At 37.5% G+C, this 17,523-nt stretch overlaps 1 protein-coding gene across 1 annotated transcript in view; it reads right to left on the minus strand.

The window, feature by feature from the left end:
* LOC106663498 (netrin-1) overlaps nucleotides 1-17,523 on the minus strand; it is a 98,523-nt gene that overhangs the window by 1,061 nt on the left and 79,939 nt on the right. The window contains exons 4-5 of the mRNA XM_024230290.1: nucleotides 10,825-10,893; nucleotides 10,575-10,749 (exon numbers count right to left, since the gene is read on the minus strand). Of these exons, the coding sequence (XP_024086058.1) occupies nucleotides 10,575-10,749; nucleotides 10,825-10,893 (244 nt within the window). The remainder of the gene's footprint in view (nucleotides 1-10,574; nucleotides 10,750-10,824; nucleotides 10,894-17,523) is intronic.

A 17,523-nucleotide genomic window follows, 5' to 3' on the forward strand; every position in this document is an offset into this window, starting at 1 on the left:
GGACCACGAAAATTAGTGAAATTAACTATAAGCCTGAACTCTTGGGGACTAAAACGGAAAATGGCCTATTGGCTATACACGGCAGTAATAAGAAGACCCAGTATAACCTATGGATCACTAATCTGGTGGAACAAAGCTCAACAAAAATTAGCTATCCAAACATTAGTCAGCATACAAAGACTAGCAAACCTATGTATCACAGGGGCCATGAGAACAACCCCTACAAACGCATTAGAAACTTTGTTAAACCTACCTCCACTGGAAATATTTATACAAGGAGAGGCTAGGAAAAGCTCAGTTAAGCTCCAGAAACAATTAAATTGGGAAGGAACTAAACAATTCGGGCATACAACCATAATCAACAAAATCAGACACTCATTATTAGAAATGGGGACTGATTATATTTTCACAACTTCCTATAAAGTCTCAACGGATTATAAAGGAGAAGAATAACACAGGAGAGCATCAGATACAATGATATGGTACTCAGATGGCTCCAAAACAAACGAAGGAACCGGATCAGGCGTTTTCTGTACAAGCCCAAAACATGAGCAATCAAACTCATTAGGGAAGTACATTTCGGTCTTTCAAGCGAAAATACATGCCATCAATGCTTGTGCCATGGAAAATCTTAAAACAGGTTACACTGACAAAAATATCCTCATAAGATCAGACAGCCAAGCAGCCATTAAAGCATTAGCATGTAAAAGAATCACATCAAAATTAGTCAGTGAATACATCCAAAATCTCCAAAACCTGGGGAAACTCAACAACCTGATGATATCTTGGGTGCCAGGGCACAGGGGAATTTTGGGTAACGAGAAAGCAGACAGACTGGCGAGAGGAGGATCAGCAAGACCATACATAGGCCCCGCACCTATCCTTGGGATAACAAAAACAAATGTAGAATCCTCCATCGCAGAATTGATCCAAGCAAAACAAAAGGAGAAGTGGATAAACTCTAGCGGTGCTAGACATAGTCAACGTATGATGAAACAACCCTCACCGAGACTGGCAAAAACACTGCTGCAATTGGAGAAGGCCAAACTCAGAGGAGTGGTAGGACTATCAACCGGTCATTGGCATCTGAGAAAACACCTATACAACATGGGTATTCACAGCGATAATCCCATTTGCAGATTATGAGGAGTAGGAAACAGCCACTCATACAATCTTCGAATGCGAAGCAGCTGCTCAAAGGAGGTTTAACATAACTTAAGAAAAAAACTTAGGGAATCAAATTGCAGCAGCTACAGTCAATGACCTGACACATCTAAGAAGAAGGATTGTGTCTATTGACTGAACTGAGGAACTAAAAAGGTACAATAAGCCAGAAGGCTGGGGAATACAAACCACGCTTCCTAGTATCTTTTCCACCATACCATACCATACCATAAGCCTGAACACCCACATTGCATTTACTCTTTCCTCGTTGTTCAAGTGTCTATCTTTCATTATATTGAGCGGTTTTTATTTTTATTTCATTTATTTGTTTATTGGGGGCGTTCATTCCTTTAATTTGTCTTATGACAATTTTACTTTTAAGGTGTGATGTTTGTAGGTTGGCCATAGGCGATATAAACTTGGAAGGAATGCGCAGTGGTTATTCGATATCCTTTACTATGTCTTTGTTCCAGTATAGTTTGGTTATCTTTTTCACGTGCATAGGCTGGACCTCCTTATGTAGGTATCGGTAGATATATTATACATATTCGGTGTATCAAATACGTTTGAGCTTAATACAACGGTCGTTCTTGCGATTCTGTTCGGCGAAAGTGCACCGCTAAGATTTTACAAGGTTTGATGGATATTCCTCTTATTTTAACAATGACCGCGAGAGTAAGTGTACCTTTTAGCACTAGCGTGTAACCTCAGCTTCTCCTTGCGCCACTTTTAAGAAGTCTTCCACCAAAATCAGTGGAATGAATGAGTTGTGTCCACGACTACTTTGGATCTTTCCTTGACCTTTGTGAAACTGTTGGCTTTGGTCTTTCTTACAAGGTCAACTACCAAGGCTACAGATTCTACGAACATTTCTTATATCTGTGCCAGGAGTCTATTAAATACTGGGCCTAACACAAAAACCTGTGGGCATTCTTTGGTAACCTTATGGACCAAAAAGTGTGCATTGTAGCCATGGCCATTTTGGTTTTGATGTAGCTTCCTATGATTTTAAAACATGGTTTGTGGAATTTGATTTTGTTATTTCAAGAAGGGTGTCCATTCTAATGAGCCGAAGATTATTGAATGTCAAAAATATAAGGTGTATTTCCTTTGCTCATCTAGAATTTCCAGTCGACTGTTAAACACCAAACATTCCAAAATAATGAGACTAACGTATGCTCTTGTGGGCATCCTCTTCTAACCTCCTGAACCTAGGAGGTATGTATTGTCCTTATTTCTGCCACTCTGCCTTTCACGTCCATGCATTTCCAAACCATCCCTAGCCGTCTTTAGCGATATGTTTTTTGTGCTCTTTTAAAATATTTTGCTTGCTTCAAACAATTTTTAAAGAACTTTTTTAAGAAAGAAGAAGAATCGGAATATTGGTTGGATTTTGCAATTGTGTCGTTTTTGATAGTGTGAAAACTTGGAAACCGTGACTGTGGAGGCCAGTTTTTATATAGACTTTTTCCATAGGTTAGCTAAAGCGTAAGATATCCTCCAAGCTTTCTCCGTTTTCTTTTCCTACTTATTCCTTTCGGTCTATTGCTTACCGCCAGGCAATTCATTTTTCGCTGCATAGCATTATAATATTGTAAGTATTCTTGCAGTTGAATCGCTTGTCCCTGGTATAAGTGCTTTTTCTGTAGAGCATCGCTTTTGGGAAATCTGGTTCCTCCTTCAATATTGAGTCAGTGATAGCTTTTGTTGCTTCTTCCATTTCGTTTGAGGTTATACTCTGACTAACCTAGATCTAGATTGTGTTCAATCTTTGATCCTCCTTTCCAGTCTGCTGTGTTGCTCTCAAAACCACCTATTTCTACTGTTGTTCTTTCAATCTTTCTTATATTTATTATACGTATTATTTATCGTTTGTTATATGTGTGTGTCAAACATTAGCAGATGCCTTCAAAACTGTGAAATGTTCACCGAGAAAATTTTTTTATATTATTTATTAAAATATGATTTTTTTAAATTTAAGGCCTGATAATCCAGCCTCACATTTGACACCTTACAACCTTTACAATTGACATGAACCACCGTGTACAGTTGACTCGTATACAACACGACTCTCGCCGACCTTAATCCCGTTTAAGACCGCTAGAAAACCGCAATAATTCAACGTCCTCGGGCCCGCTAATTCGTTTATTCAGAAGAGGGCTTCCATTCAGAGGAGTAAGGACAATTACCATAAAACACGTTTAACCGTTGGCGTTTATGGGGCCGTCGGGTTGAATATTAATTAGCTTTGTTTCCCGTCGTATCAACACGGATTTTCAAGCCTTAAAAACTGCTTGGGGTCCCTTGTAAAATCTCTCCCAGGGCGGCTTTTGACCATTTATTCCGATGGGGGTTGTATCTAAAAGGCAAACCACTATTTCACAAATGCCGTTTATACAAATCAACCTGAAAGGACAGAAAAGACAATTCTAACAAACAACAAGATAATCCCTTGATAAAAATAATATTTAGACATCTTATTGAGATAATTGACGAGTCTCTTTAAAAAAATATTGATGATACTACTCAACTAACATTTAATTATTAAACATCTACTTCCAGTATTAGTGATACTCCTCAAGCTTCAGCCTTAAACGGCACTGGCTTCTACAATATCGGTCCAGGCACTGCGTGTCTTCTTCAGCGTCAGATTTGCATTTTTCTGATTTCGTTTTGACGTCGTCCAACTATCTCTTTCGCATCCGTAATCCACCTGGTTTAACCGAGAAAATGTTATTTACAGTCCTGTCCTCTAGCATCCTTTCCACGTGGCCAATCTATTTGAGGCGGCTAGAGTTTATTTCTCTCATAATATTTGACTTCTTGTACAAAACGTTCAACTTCCGTTTGTACGAATTCGCCAGTGACCATCCATGCATCTTCTGAACCTTTTTTTGGCAACACCACCAAAAAAAAAAACTTCGCAGGCATCATGATCTACATTTCAGATCATTCGATAGACCCTAAATTTCAAGTTTCGGCTGATGCTCGGGTCCTAGAAAGAAGCAGGGCTCCTAGATATTTAAAGATTTTTAAAAGTTCATAAGCCCGAAACGAACCGGGCAGTGGTAGCCGAGTGGTTAAGGTGTCAGACTCTCGGCTAGTGGATCCCGCGGTCGTGGATTCGATCCCACCTTCGCCTCTGGACTTTTTCTGAAGACTAAGGGGACCGGTGGCCGCAATTGAAAGAAATTGACACGGCACTCATCAACGGAAGGAACGGGATCAGATCTCAGCGACCCTGAATTTGGCCCCAACCCCCTTCAAAAAATGAGTTTCTTCGATGGAAGAACACCGGCACACCGGGGGCTCAAATTCACACTTGTGTTGCGTGCCCCCAAAAAATGGAGTCAGGGATAAAGTACATTAAGCTGTACAGCTGCAGTGCTCAGGAGGGAACTCCTCCAGTTCCTGGTATCTATTATATAAAAAAAACAGGAATGGTACCGACATAGCTTTTCAGTCAACCACCGTGTCCTTAAGGAAATGACGCTTCATACATTGAAAGACTGTTTATACTAGAGTTGAAGACTTTCTGGAATAAAAGTCCACGGATCAATACCGTCACCTCGCTTAGACGTTTAAAATTAAAGATCAAACCATTATCCTACCGTCCCGACTTTCTTCCTTCAGGCTACCTTCTTTTACAAATAATGGTGCATTTCCCAAATGAAAATACTTTTTATGCGCTGAAGTTTTTCCATCAAAATTCACGATTTAGGATTGCATAGAATTAACTAACAGGCACCATTCAAACAAACTTTTCTTTGACATTTCGGCGAAACTCCTTCAGGCCAGCACTATATCCTCGCAATTAGAAGAAAATAACAAAACGACATTTCATGTATTTGAACAACTCGGACTACACAGTTTTTTGGCTACGAAAATTTTAAGACTGGACATGGACAAAATACTCAGTACGATTAATTACCTACTTCCTATACTTCCTATTACTTCTTATCCTTCCCATCTTTACGTTAAGACCATATGTAAAGTGTTACGTGCTTAAGGTGCTAGGCCCGTGAAATAAATACCATCCAAAATGTACGAATCTGTAGGCCGCAATCTTTAATTTGACTACCTCTACATCTTACAGTCTAGTCCTACTACCTTCAGAGGTATACCTTACTAAGAAATGGCCCATTTTATGTAAATCCAAGGAAGCACATGCAGAATGCTCTCTTGCGTTCAACGGACCTCTTCACCTCATAGTAGGGACCCTATTTGAGACATGGCCCCCACCACCATCCCAAGTTCAAGAAAGTGACCTGTTGGCTGTAATGTTTCGTTCAACGGACTTCTTCACCTTATCGTCAGGAAGTACCTAATTCAAGCAATGGCCATTGCTACTACATATTTTTAAAAATCCAAGGAACTTAGGTTGTCTTTCATTGTGAAACTTTTCACCAATATACCGGACCCAATACCTTCAGACCACTACCATATTTGAACAATGGCCCAATAGTACCACTACTTTTAGAACATTAGAAAGTATACGAAAGTGACTTTAGTGGGCACTATTCTATTTCAACGGACCTCTTTCCTCTATAGGCACGTCATCTTGAGAGGAGTAACTTACCTTCTAATTGAACAAATGGCCCATCACTACTACCTTGAAAAAAATTCAAGGAGTTGATCTATTGGTCGTACTCTTTCACTTGACGGACATTTTCATCTTGCAGGCCCAACCTACAGACGACCATCTAAGAAAGGCCAAGTGCCCTTCTGAATAACTTTTACAATCAACAGTCAAAAAACATAACTTCCAATATATGGAAAATAATGTCCACTTAGTGGAGGGAAATAAAATCACCACTATAACACAATATGGTATTGTGTGGCCCATTACTACTACCTTGATAAAAATTCAAGCAGTTGATCTATTGGCTGTACTCTTTCATTTGACAGACATTTTCATCCTGCAGGCCCGACCTACAGACGACCATCTAAGAAAGGCCAAGTGCCCTTCTGAATAACTCTTCCAATCAATAGTCAACATTCTTAAGAAAACATAACTTCCAATATTTGAAAAATAAAGTCCACTTAGTAAAATAAAATCACCACTGTAACATAATATGGTATTGTGTTGCTTAATATTTCTTTGGTACACAGCAACACATGGTTTTACGTGTTACTTCACCCATGACAAAGCCATTTAGATCATTTCATGTAACGATTTTCTTTCATCCAGCCTTATTTAAATTAATTTAACATAGCTTTGATAATTTAATGAGAAAGCCGATGTAGAAAAGTCCGGCTAAATATATGAACGCATTAGAGACACTTAATTAGCATAAAAGAGCATTAAAGATGGTACAGTCTTGTATCAAATGTCGTTGAAATCGGTGGTAAAATGGGTCAGGATTTAAGAGGCGAGGTTAAAGAAGCTATTAGCAGCCTCACTGAATTTTAACGGAATTGAAAGTGATATAATCAAGGGATGAAAGGCCACCGCAAGTGGCTGGAATGAACGTAAAGCCTCGCTCAACAGAAATTCAAAGGTGAAATTTCCAGAAACGAAATACAGAATCTTATTCAACCCACTAAACAAAACGAAGCCAGAGTCGAGAATCATTAAAGGAAAGCATGAATCGGGCTAAAGATAAGGATGAATAGCTGAAATCCCTGTTAACAAAATCTAGTTACAGTGCGACCTATTAATTAAATTTGTTTATAGTCATTGTATTTTAAGAAACTTAACTTGGCTGTAAAATTACAAAAGGCATAAAACAATTCTGACCCATAAAACAAAGATCAAATGAAACTTCATTATACAAGATTACTTGTATATTCAAAGGGGTGTTATTGTGATAAACAGGCATATAAAATATTTAAATATGTTCGATCTCTAGTGATCGTTAATCTCTATTTTGTGATAACTGAAAAATTTGTTTGAAAAAAAGCTGAGAGGGAGAGTAGGCGGACCAGAGAAGACGGCCCCAGATCAAACCACCGAGAAAACAAATCCGCTTAACGATAAACTAATTGAGTTGTCGCACCGTCTCGCTGGGAACGTTGCCATTAATAACAGGCCAGCTCTAAGTGGTCAAGGCTTATTAATTTCCTGATTTTTATTGTAAGAGGAGTTGATTTTGTATTCATGGAGCTGCGACGACTAATTAGGCACCTCCTAACCAGGCTTTCACCTCGTGCTAAGGGAGCTGTCAAGATTTGTCATGCTCCGGGCCCATTTGTAAAACTGCATGACGCCTATTTACATATTCGTTTATACGCTTTCTCGTTCCACTTGATTCTGGGGCATTTGTACTATTGTTCTCACAGGATGGACGGTTTTCTGGACCATTTGTCCACTGGGTTTTTCTCGTTTTGTACTTTAGAACATTTTAGAAGATACTTGTCTCGATTTATTCCGACTTATGTCTTCTTATGTGAATCGTAACACTTCTAGATTGAATTCATCTACTACGATCCAGATTCAATCCACTATGCCCCCAGGGCTCCATCCTAGGACCACTTGTATGGATAATAGCCTTTGATGGAATATTGGAGAAAATGCAAACCTACCAAATAAGTGCAACTGCATTCATGGATGATGGAAACAGCGTAAGGGAAATAAAGGAAAGATGCGAAGAAGCTATAAAGATAGTCCATAATTGGTGCCAACAACAAAAGCTTCAAGTATCACAGGAAAAAACCAAAGTTCAATTCTTAAAAGGAAAAGTAGCACCCTCGAATAACCCAAAAATTAGCCTCAACGGGAAGACAATAAAAGTGAAAAAAAACGTAACATACTTAGGAGTAGTGACCAGTAACAGTTTCAACCCTAGCAGCCATATTGAGAACATCCGGAAAAAATTAGAAGGAAAACAAAATTACCTGGCTAACTTAGCAAAAGCTACTTGGGGGCTAACATTTGAAAGCACAAAAATATTATAGAAATTGTAAACCTTTCAATACTATGTTATGCAGCACCAGCTTGGGCTACAAAATTAAAAAAAACCCAAGTCAATAAATTATTAACCATACAAAGAGGTGCACTAAAATGGCTATGTAAAGGGTATCGAACTACGTCAACAGACGCAATTTAAGTTAAAACAGGGCAGATACCAATTGACTTAAAACTCCTTAAAAGAATAGAGATTCACAAATTAAGGAAAACAACATGGAATAATTATAGTGAAAAAATTACAGAATTAGAAAACGAAATTATAACAAAATGGCAAGCAAGATTGAGTGCAAGCATAAAAGGGCGAACTACTTATAAATTCTTGCCATGCATTAAATCAAGAATCAAAAACGGGAATTTTATTCAACCAAATTATATTACTACCCAGTTTTTAACAGGGCATGGAGAATTTAATAAATATTTATATAATTACAAGTTAAAAAACACCAATTTATGCCAATGTGGGGATATAGAAAGTGCTGAACATATTGTGACGAAATGCGAAATTTATAACCATAAAAGAAGAATACTAGAAATGCAAAATAAAAACAAAAATAGATGATGAAAGTAAATTGGTAGAACTGACAAAGAACAAACACAATTATAAAGAGTTTATAAGTTTATAAATTGTGTCTATGAAAAAAACAAAAAAAACAACACAGTTCACAAAATCAAAATGAAAATCATCGATAATAAAAAATTCCCACAAGGGCTTTTAATTTTATGTATGTAAATAAAGAACTTTAATGTACAAATTTAATTACTCTTAGTGAACTGTTTGTGTAAATTATGAATGTATATAGTTAAATTATTTAATTAAAATGGTAGTTTAAAAAAAATGTTTATGGTTTAATCATGTACTTAAACTGGTAGTATTACTTAATACTAGTAATATTTTTTAGTTAAGTTTGTTATTCATATGTTTTTATGATCCCTATGTTAATTCCCTAGTCAAGTAGTCATTTTATTAATAACTGTATATGTACATAATCGAATTATTTAAATGAAATGTCTTGTTTTTTATGTTATATATGTACATAGTTAAATTATATATTTGAGAAGTTATATTTAAAGTTATAAATGTATTTAGTCCGTTAAGGTTATTTAAGCTAGCACGTTTTAGTAAATTTAGTTATTTATTTTGTTTTCATTTCTCATGTTTATATAAGTATACAATTGAATTATTTATATGAAATATCTAGTCTAAGTTATAATGTGTGTATTTAAATAATTTATATGAAATGTTTGTTTAGATTTATAAAGGTGTATAGTCGAACGGGTTTATTTAAGCTAGTAATATCTATTTAACAATCTTTTTATTTAATTGTTTCATTGTGCTCATGTTTTTATTACTACTAGTCAAAATAGTCTATTTATATTGTTTAGAAATGTTCTAACCGCCAAAAATTCTCTTTAAAAATTGTTGTATAAAACCTCTCAGGGAAAAAAATCCCTGTAAAACCAGATCGCAGCGCAGCGGTCCATCCCGGAAACGTTATAATATAATTATAATTACAATTAATTAAGATTTTTTTAGTTGAGATGAAAAAAAGTTAATGGCACGAGAGGGATTCGAACTCACGACCTTCGGCTAGATACGCCGCTGCTCTACCACCTTAGCTATCGTGACCTCGATCCACTCGGACACTAACTTCCCATCTCAACCCCACCTTATGAGTTTCTCTCCTTTTGCCATTTTTCAAATGCCGTGTAATCGGTTTGGATTCTCGACAATTGAAATGGCTTGGTTAGTGAAGTGTACTTCAGTTGATTCATTAAATTCACTAATTTCGTGGTCCGCTTGACCAATTAAACATTACAATTAATTAAGGTTTTTTTTAGTTGAGATGAAAAAAAGTTAATGGCACGAGGTCACGATAGCTCAGGTGGTAGAGCAGCGGCGTCTCTAGCCGAAGGTCGTGAGTTCGAATCCCTCTCGTGCCATTAACTTTTTTTCATCTCAACTAAAAAAACCTTAATTAATTGTAATGCTTAATTGGTCAAGCGGACCACGAAATTAGTGAATATAATTATAATTATAACGGCTAAAGATCTGTGTAAGGGGACCTGTTGTGGTTGAAAAAAAATTGTTAATTTAGAAATTTATTAAAACAAATAAAAAAATAAAATAAAAGGAAACGCTGTAAGAGGTTTACACCGAAAAAAAAGCAAAAATCAAATAACAAAATCAAAGAAGATTCAATCCACTTTGGTTTTGACACGGTGACTTCGGACACTCATGAACATCAATGGTCAACATATGTCATAAGGACTTGTTAGTTTTAATTATATGTGTGATTTTGTTAAGAACAATTTATTGTATGTTGTTTGTTGTAAAACGTTTTCCAATGAAAAGCAAAAAATAGCAAACTCAATCAGATTAGCCAAAATGATTACATCAATTACAACATAGTACACTAACATGGGACTTTGAGTTACATCAGAATTTTTCTGCGTTCTCATTTATTTTTTTTTTCAGTTTTGAAATTCGTGTTATACTTACTTGTTGCTCTTGATTTTAGGACATTTGCAAGCCAAATCGTTCGAGTGGACCCAAATGTTGAGCCCTCCTCTTCTAAGCCCCGAATCCCTTCCTCGTTTGTACACAGACTGCACCGCAGTGTTGAATCTTGCCCAGTCGTCGATCGTCTCCCTTTCCAAAACCATTGCCAAAATCGCTGCGGAACAAGAGACAAATCAATTTTTCTAGGAATAAACACAACGTACAATAACCCAAGTCGAACAGTCAATACCGTAATCCCTTTTGCAGTATTTGTTCATGTTGAGCCGTCTCGTCCCAGCCCTGCACTTGCCGCACTGGCCTGTAAAAGAAACAGTTTATTGGTGACCAAATGATAAACTTGTTGGAAAGGAGAATGGGGTTTGCTCTAAGAAGAAATTGCCCAAGTTGGCAAAGTCAAGCTTATCTTGTAGACCAAGGTCAGTTGTTTACTCCGTCGGACAATATACCAGGCCATTGTGTACACGAACTACAAGGTCCGCACTGTTTGCCAGCCTAGACCGTGGCCAAGTTCAGAAAATGCCTTAATTAATTTCAGCTTAAGATGATAACTACCCTGATCAAATTGCCGGCGTTTACATGGATTAGGCAAATTTGAAATCATAGAAGCAAAGACGATATTATAATTTCAATATTTAAGAGGCCCTTAATTGTAAGCTCGATTATATACAGTAAACAATTGTTTAAATTTTCCGGGTATTTTATTGTACAATTAAACAAATTAAAAACAACTTGTTCCTTCCAAGTTCTACGCAAGTTTTTTATATTTTATATTATTTTTTATTTTTTTATATATATATTTCATCTGGGCAGAACAGATAATAATAGATTGTACACTGAAATTCCTATTGTTAACATCCTGAAATTTGGTTGTGCATACTTACGTTTTTCGAATGATTTAAGTAACAGTTTTGCTAAAGGAAAGAACTTCACTGGGGAGGAACCAGAGATGAATCATGTAAATCCAACACTCCGCTACATCGTGTAAATTTCAGAAATTATATTTTATACTAAACATGTGCATTTTACATAAATCCCGATGATGTAAAAGTCTGATCTCAGGTTTGTTGAACCAGGAGTCCCTTTTGTGGTTGACGCTCCCATCAGTCGAAATATCTGGTTCCTCCCCGAGAAACACGGCTGCCTTTAATGCATTTCTTCCGCTCAGTTGGCTCACAATGGAGTTATCGGAGGATTGCTCTCTATCTTCCGAGGGAATTGGAAGGACTCCTGTTCGATATTCCAGGTGGTTCCTCAACCGCGTTACGCCACCCGACTCGATTTTCCGCCGTTGTAACGGCAAAAGGTTTATTTACGACGAGAGGAGGGGAAAAGAAAAGGTTAAAAATTTACGTTGCAGGTTGATATGACCAAGGCAAGGGGATAAGCCGAAGGGGCGAGATCCTATTTATTCCCTTGGTTGGGATGTTAAGACAAATAAGGGTTGTATATTACTGGCTTACATCTTGGGCCACATTTAATATTTATTATGCAATAGTACCCTTCTCTAATAGATATAACCCCTGCCCTAGATTACCAAAAAAGAAGACAAAAAAGTTGATAATAGCTATTTGTTCTCTTAAAATCCTAATATCATTTCTGCCACGAAATACAAAAATACATTTTATTTGGCTCCCGAATACCAAACACTACTAGGCCCTATGGTCTTCTCCGATCATCCTGATTTGCCAGTTCTTGTAGGTCTTAAATTAGTACGGCTCGTGACCATCTAATGGAGTTGTATGTCTGCTTACCTGCCCTTGTTCATTTGTGTGAGTCAGTGTTGTGCAAATCAACTGCTAAAGATGGCGAAAACCTTAAATGCATCTGACATACCTATCTTTTTTAGGCAGATCAAGGTAATCACAAATAACTTCACTACTTTTCTTTAAGAGCCACATTATAAAATAGCATTATATTCTTATGATAATTATAATTATAACTTCTAAAATGCGTAAATCCTTAGGAAGATCATCCTAAGATATTTAGGAAAGTAGGGATGGCAATAGAGTCCATATGGTCGTTCAAATCCGTATACGATTCCCACATATGGAACATGTGGTTATAAATTATATCAACTGAATCATGTTTAATTATAGCTTTCCTTATTTAATTAACTTTTGTCCCAAAAATATTCTAATCTACTAAATTCACTAGCTTCGTGGTCCGCTTGAGCAATCCATATCTTTCAATTAATTAAGGTTTTTAGTTGACATAAAACAATGGCGAAAAGGAGGGAAAATTCAAAAGGTGGGGTTGAGATGGGAAGTTAGTGTCCGAGTGGATCGAAGTCACGATAGCTCAAGTGGTAAAGTAGCGGCATATCTATCCTAAGGTCGTGGGTTCGAATCCCGCTCGTGACACTGACTTTTTATCTCAACTAAAAAATCTTAATTAATTTCTAATCCACGTACTTCTCAGCCAAGTTTGACCAACTTTCTTTTGGTACTTAATGCTACTTGAAGCTCATAAAAGAACGGGTCCTTGCGACAAACAGTGCAATAAATATTTTACATTAAATTAATTAAAAAATATAACATATCAAATTTTTAGTCACCTTTATTTGAGTTTATCGATCGAACTACTATACCATACAGTAACACAGTTAAATATCTGGGAATGACCTTAGATGCCAAGCTGAGATGGAAAGAACACGTGAAGAAAAAAAAGGACAGAAATAGGTTTAAGGTATAGACAACTATACTGGTTGATAGGACGTGGGTCCAATCTTGCTATACAAAATAAAATATTATTATATAAACAAATCATAAAGCCTATGTGGACATATGGTATTCAAGTATGGGGTTGTACCAAACACAGCAATATCAAAATCATATAACACTCCAAAATAAAATCTTACGTAACATGGTCAATGCACCTTGGTACCTAAGGAATAAGGACACAAGGATCTTAAGTTCCCTGAAGTCAAGGTGGAAATACAAAGATTTGCCACCAAACACTAGGCTTGCCTCAGCCAGCACGAGAATGTGGAAGCGACCAAACTCTTACATAACCGAAACATGGTCAGAAAAGGACAAAGTCATATGAACTTGTGTAGTTAAAAATGAATAGTGAATAGTGAAATGTAAATCTTACTCTACAAATGGGTTTATAAGAATGTAAACATTTATTTATTCTAAAATATTATTGTAAAGTTAATGGTTGGTCTAATAAGACCAGTTTTAATAAATAAATTTATTTAAAAAATCTTAATTTTGAGTGATTTTTGTTATTTATTTGTAGCTTTCATCTTTTTTTGCCATAACAACACAGTCGTTTTTTCCATATGTTGACTAGTAAATATTGGCTTCACGAGGGAATTTTGGTTTCAAAGTGCCAGAGCAAATAATACGATCAATAGCAAACTCGATCAGACTTTTCGAAGTAGTCAATACAAGAGCTTAATCTTTCGGTGGAGAAAGGCGGTCGTACGAAGGCTAAATAATAAAAAACACGTCAAGCTAGGTAAGTGGTAACAATTATTATAAAGTAATTTTTGTTCAATGTTTTACTATTTGTCAAGCGAGGTCGATTGGTGAGAATTAGTTTAACTTCCGGGTGAAAGGATCGAAAAACAAAACGGGCCTGATTCCTTTAAAAGGACTTTTCTATTGTTTTAATACACTCTTCTAGATTGACATACTAATTTTATTAGAAATGATGAATGGTGGAGTGAGTGCGGTTTTCAATCCTTTTTAAAAATATAGTTCCTATTAACTAAGTTGTTTTGCAACGATCCGGATTTCGTGCCTTTAGCTCATCATCAGGTTGAAAGAGTTCTACAACCTGATGATGAGCAACGGGCTCGAAATCCGGATCGTTGCAAAACAACTTACTGTGAGTGGGAACTATCTTTTTAAAAAGGATTACTAATTTTAACCTGCTATCTGTCTACATATCGATCTCTTTTTTGCATATTATTCGATTTTTGCTCGTTATGTGATAGAACATCCGACAAGGGCTAACTTTGCATAGTAAAATAAAAACACATCATCATTATTATTGTGTATAGAGATTAGTGACCGTTAATCGATAGTTATTCAGATATCGTGAGATGCGGTCAGAGTGCCACTCTCAACACGACACGCAAGGATGGCACAATTACACAGAAGACAAACACTTTGAGCCCTGAAGATGATCTCAATAAAAGATCGAAACGTTGGCACGATAAAGAAAATGTTTTTCTGAAACCTACATCACACCCGAACGCATCTCACGATATCTGAATAACTATCATTATTATTTCTCATTTTCGTTTATCTATCTTTCTCTTTTTCTTCTCTTTCTCCTCACTCTTTTCTCTCTCTCGCTTTCTCTCTTTCCGCTTTCGCCCTCGCGTTCACATTATTCCAAGTTAAGTGGTAGGAAGGTCCACGCGACCTAAAGCAGACATGATCTAAAGACATCATCAGCATGTCCACTATTGCCCCGCCACATCACATGTAGAGGGCAAATGTAACTTCATGGGTATTCACGATTTTTGTGTTCACTCTCTTTATTCCGTTAGGTCCTGTTAGATCGAGAAAAATGATGACGTAACTTGTAAAAATCGGCTAGTTAACATTGCTCGATGTAACAAGCCAGGGCCGATGTTAGATGTTAGGTCGAAAATGTAGTCCCGTTAGGGAGTAGGTAACCAACATGGCAGCCACGAATTTAACAGCTGTTTTTTGTTTACACGTATTTTTATTCTTAAATCCGCCTTAATTAAATCAGACCAAATATATCTGTTTTGTTAGTTTCTGACCTGACCTTATACTCTCATTCCTAGTAGGTTTCCCCTATCCTATAAAGTTGTAGGCATTAGCCGTTAGCATACAAGTCGGCACGAATTTGTTAGTTGGCGTCTTTGTTAGTACTTTTATAGTGTATAGATAGTAGTTTGAATGAAAGAGTTGATTAATTTTCCTTTTTTATTAACTTATGGCATCTTACAATGTAATACAAAAGAAAACCAAAGCAAACAACAATAAGCCTTCAATGACTGTTATAGCTTTATTTTTGGTTCCACCACGCGCAGCATTGAGGAAAAATTAACGTTTAACATGCTAAGATACTCACCTCGCTCCACCACCACGCGTGCATACTGAACGACTTATCCTCTGATCATTGTCCAGTCCTCCTAACTATAGACACCTACCCAATCCATATTGCACCCAGAGCAACACTACTAAATGGACCAATAGACTGGAACCTATTCAATGCACACGTAGACAAGAATACAAACTTTATCATATCTTTAAAGACGACAACATCGACTTTGCCATAAAACAGTTAACATCTACAATAACAGACGCCATCAATGCCTCTAAGCTGCACCTACAAACACACGTCAACACAACACATTAACCTACTACTTTACATACGCCAACTGATCAATAAAAAAAGACATGATCGCCACGAGTGGCAAAGAAGCCGCTACCCTTCGGATGAACAAGTACTGACCAGACTAACTCACCACCTAAACATAGAATTGAGAACTTACCGCTCCGACAAATTCAGATAGTACATACAACTAACAACAGAAAATAAGTCGCTCTTGGTGGCTACTCGAAAAATCCTATCTTACCGTAAAGTATCCTCCTCTCTTCGCCGACAAGATGGATCTTGGTCCAAATCGGACGAGGAGAAAGCCAATCATGTTGCAGATCTCCTTTCCACTGTCTTCACCCCACACGCCAATATCATAGACCCTGATTATGTTCGACAGATCGAAGAATTCCTCAACACTCCTCTCCCTTAATCTCTTCCCCCTAAACCGTTCTCTCCGTCAGATGTATGCTGCAGTATGCTATACGCCAGCTCAAACATAAAAAAGCTCCTGGATTTGACTCGCTAACTCCCCAAATCCTCACACACCTTCCAAAGAAATCCGTAATATTCATCACCTGTATATTTAATTCAGTCGTACGGACAACCTATTTTCCTAGTCCTTGGAAACATTCTGTCATCCGTATGATTCCTAAACCCAAAAAACACACACATTATCCTACTTCCTACAGACCCATTAGCCTACTATCGATTTTAGGAAAAATCCTGGAACGGCTTGTTTTAAGACGTATCCTCCCAATCCTTAATTCTAAAAATGTTATACCCGACAATCAATTTGGGTTTCGTGGCGGTCACTCAGCAGTTCAGCAGTGCCACCGCGTTGTAGATGTAATTTCTGCCTCTCTTGAGTTAGGGCAGTATTGTCCGGGGGCTTCCTTGAGGTGGCCCGGGCCTTCGATCGAGTTTGGCACCCGGGCTCGCTCACGGACATCCTTCCCTCAACCTACTACCTTATCCTTCCAAGCAACCTCACTGACCGGTACTCCCCAGTCATGGAAAGATCGGCGTCTTCCCAAAACCACCTTCTCCTTGCTGGTGTTCCTCAGGGTAGTGTTCTGGCGCCCACACTGTGCCAAGTGTACACGGCAGACCTCCCATCCCAACCTCAAACTACCACTCTAACCTTTACAGACAATACAGCGATCCTTTCAAGCAATTCAGATCCAGTCATTTCAACTCGAATCCTTCAAGAACATCTCACACTACTGGAATCATGAGTAAAAAAAAGACTCCAATCCACCCACATAACCTTCACCTTCCGCAAAATGATCCCTCCTCCAGTCTACTTCAATCAAATACCCCTCCCAATTGCGGACAAGGTGCGCTTCCTAAGACTATACATTGACAAACGTCTGACGTGGAATCTCCACACACGACTGAATCGACAAGAAGTTATGAAACGTTTCAGAGCACTTTCACGACTTCTTGACACACGTTCTAACCTACCTCTCTTAAACAAAAGACTAATGTATATCACTCTAGTGAAGACGATATGGACTTAGGGACTGGAAGTGTGGAGTTCAAGCCGAGTGGTTAGCATGAGAGACTCTCACGCCGCGGTCGTGGGTTCGATTCCCACCGTCGCCTCTGGCCCTTTTTT

The sequence above is a fragment of the Cimex lectularius genome, unplaced genomic scaffold (assembly GCF_000648675.2).
Source record: "Cimex lectularius strain Harlan isolate CLEC.00 unplaced genomic scaffold, Clec_2.1 scaffold403, whole genome shotgun sequence".
In the NCBI taxonomy this organism is placed as follows: domain Eukaryota; kingdom Metazoa; phylum Arthropoda; class Insecta; order Hemiptera; family Cimicidae; genus Cimex; species Cimex lectularius.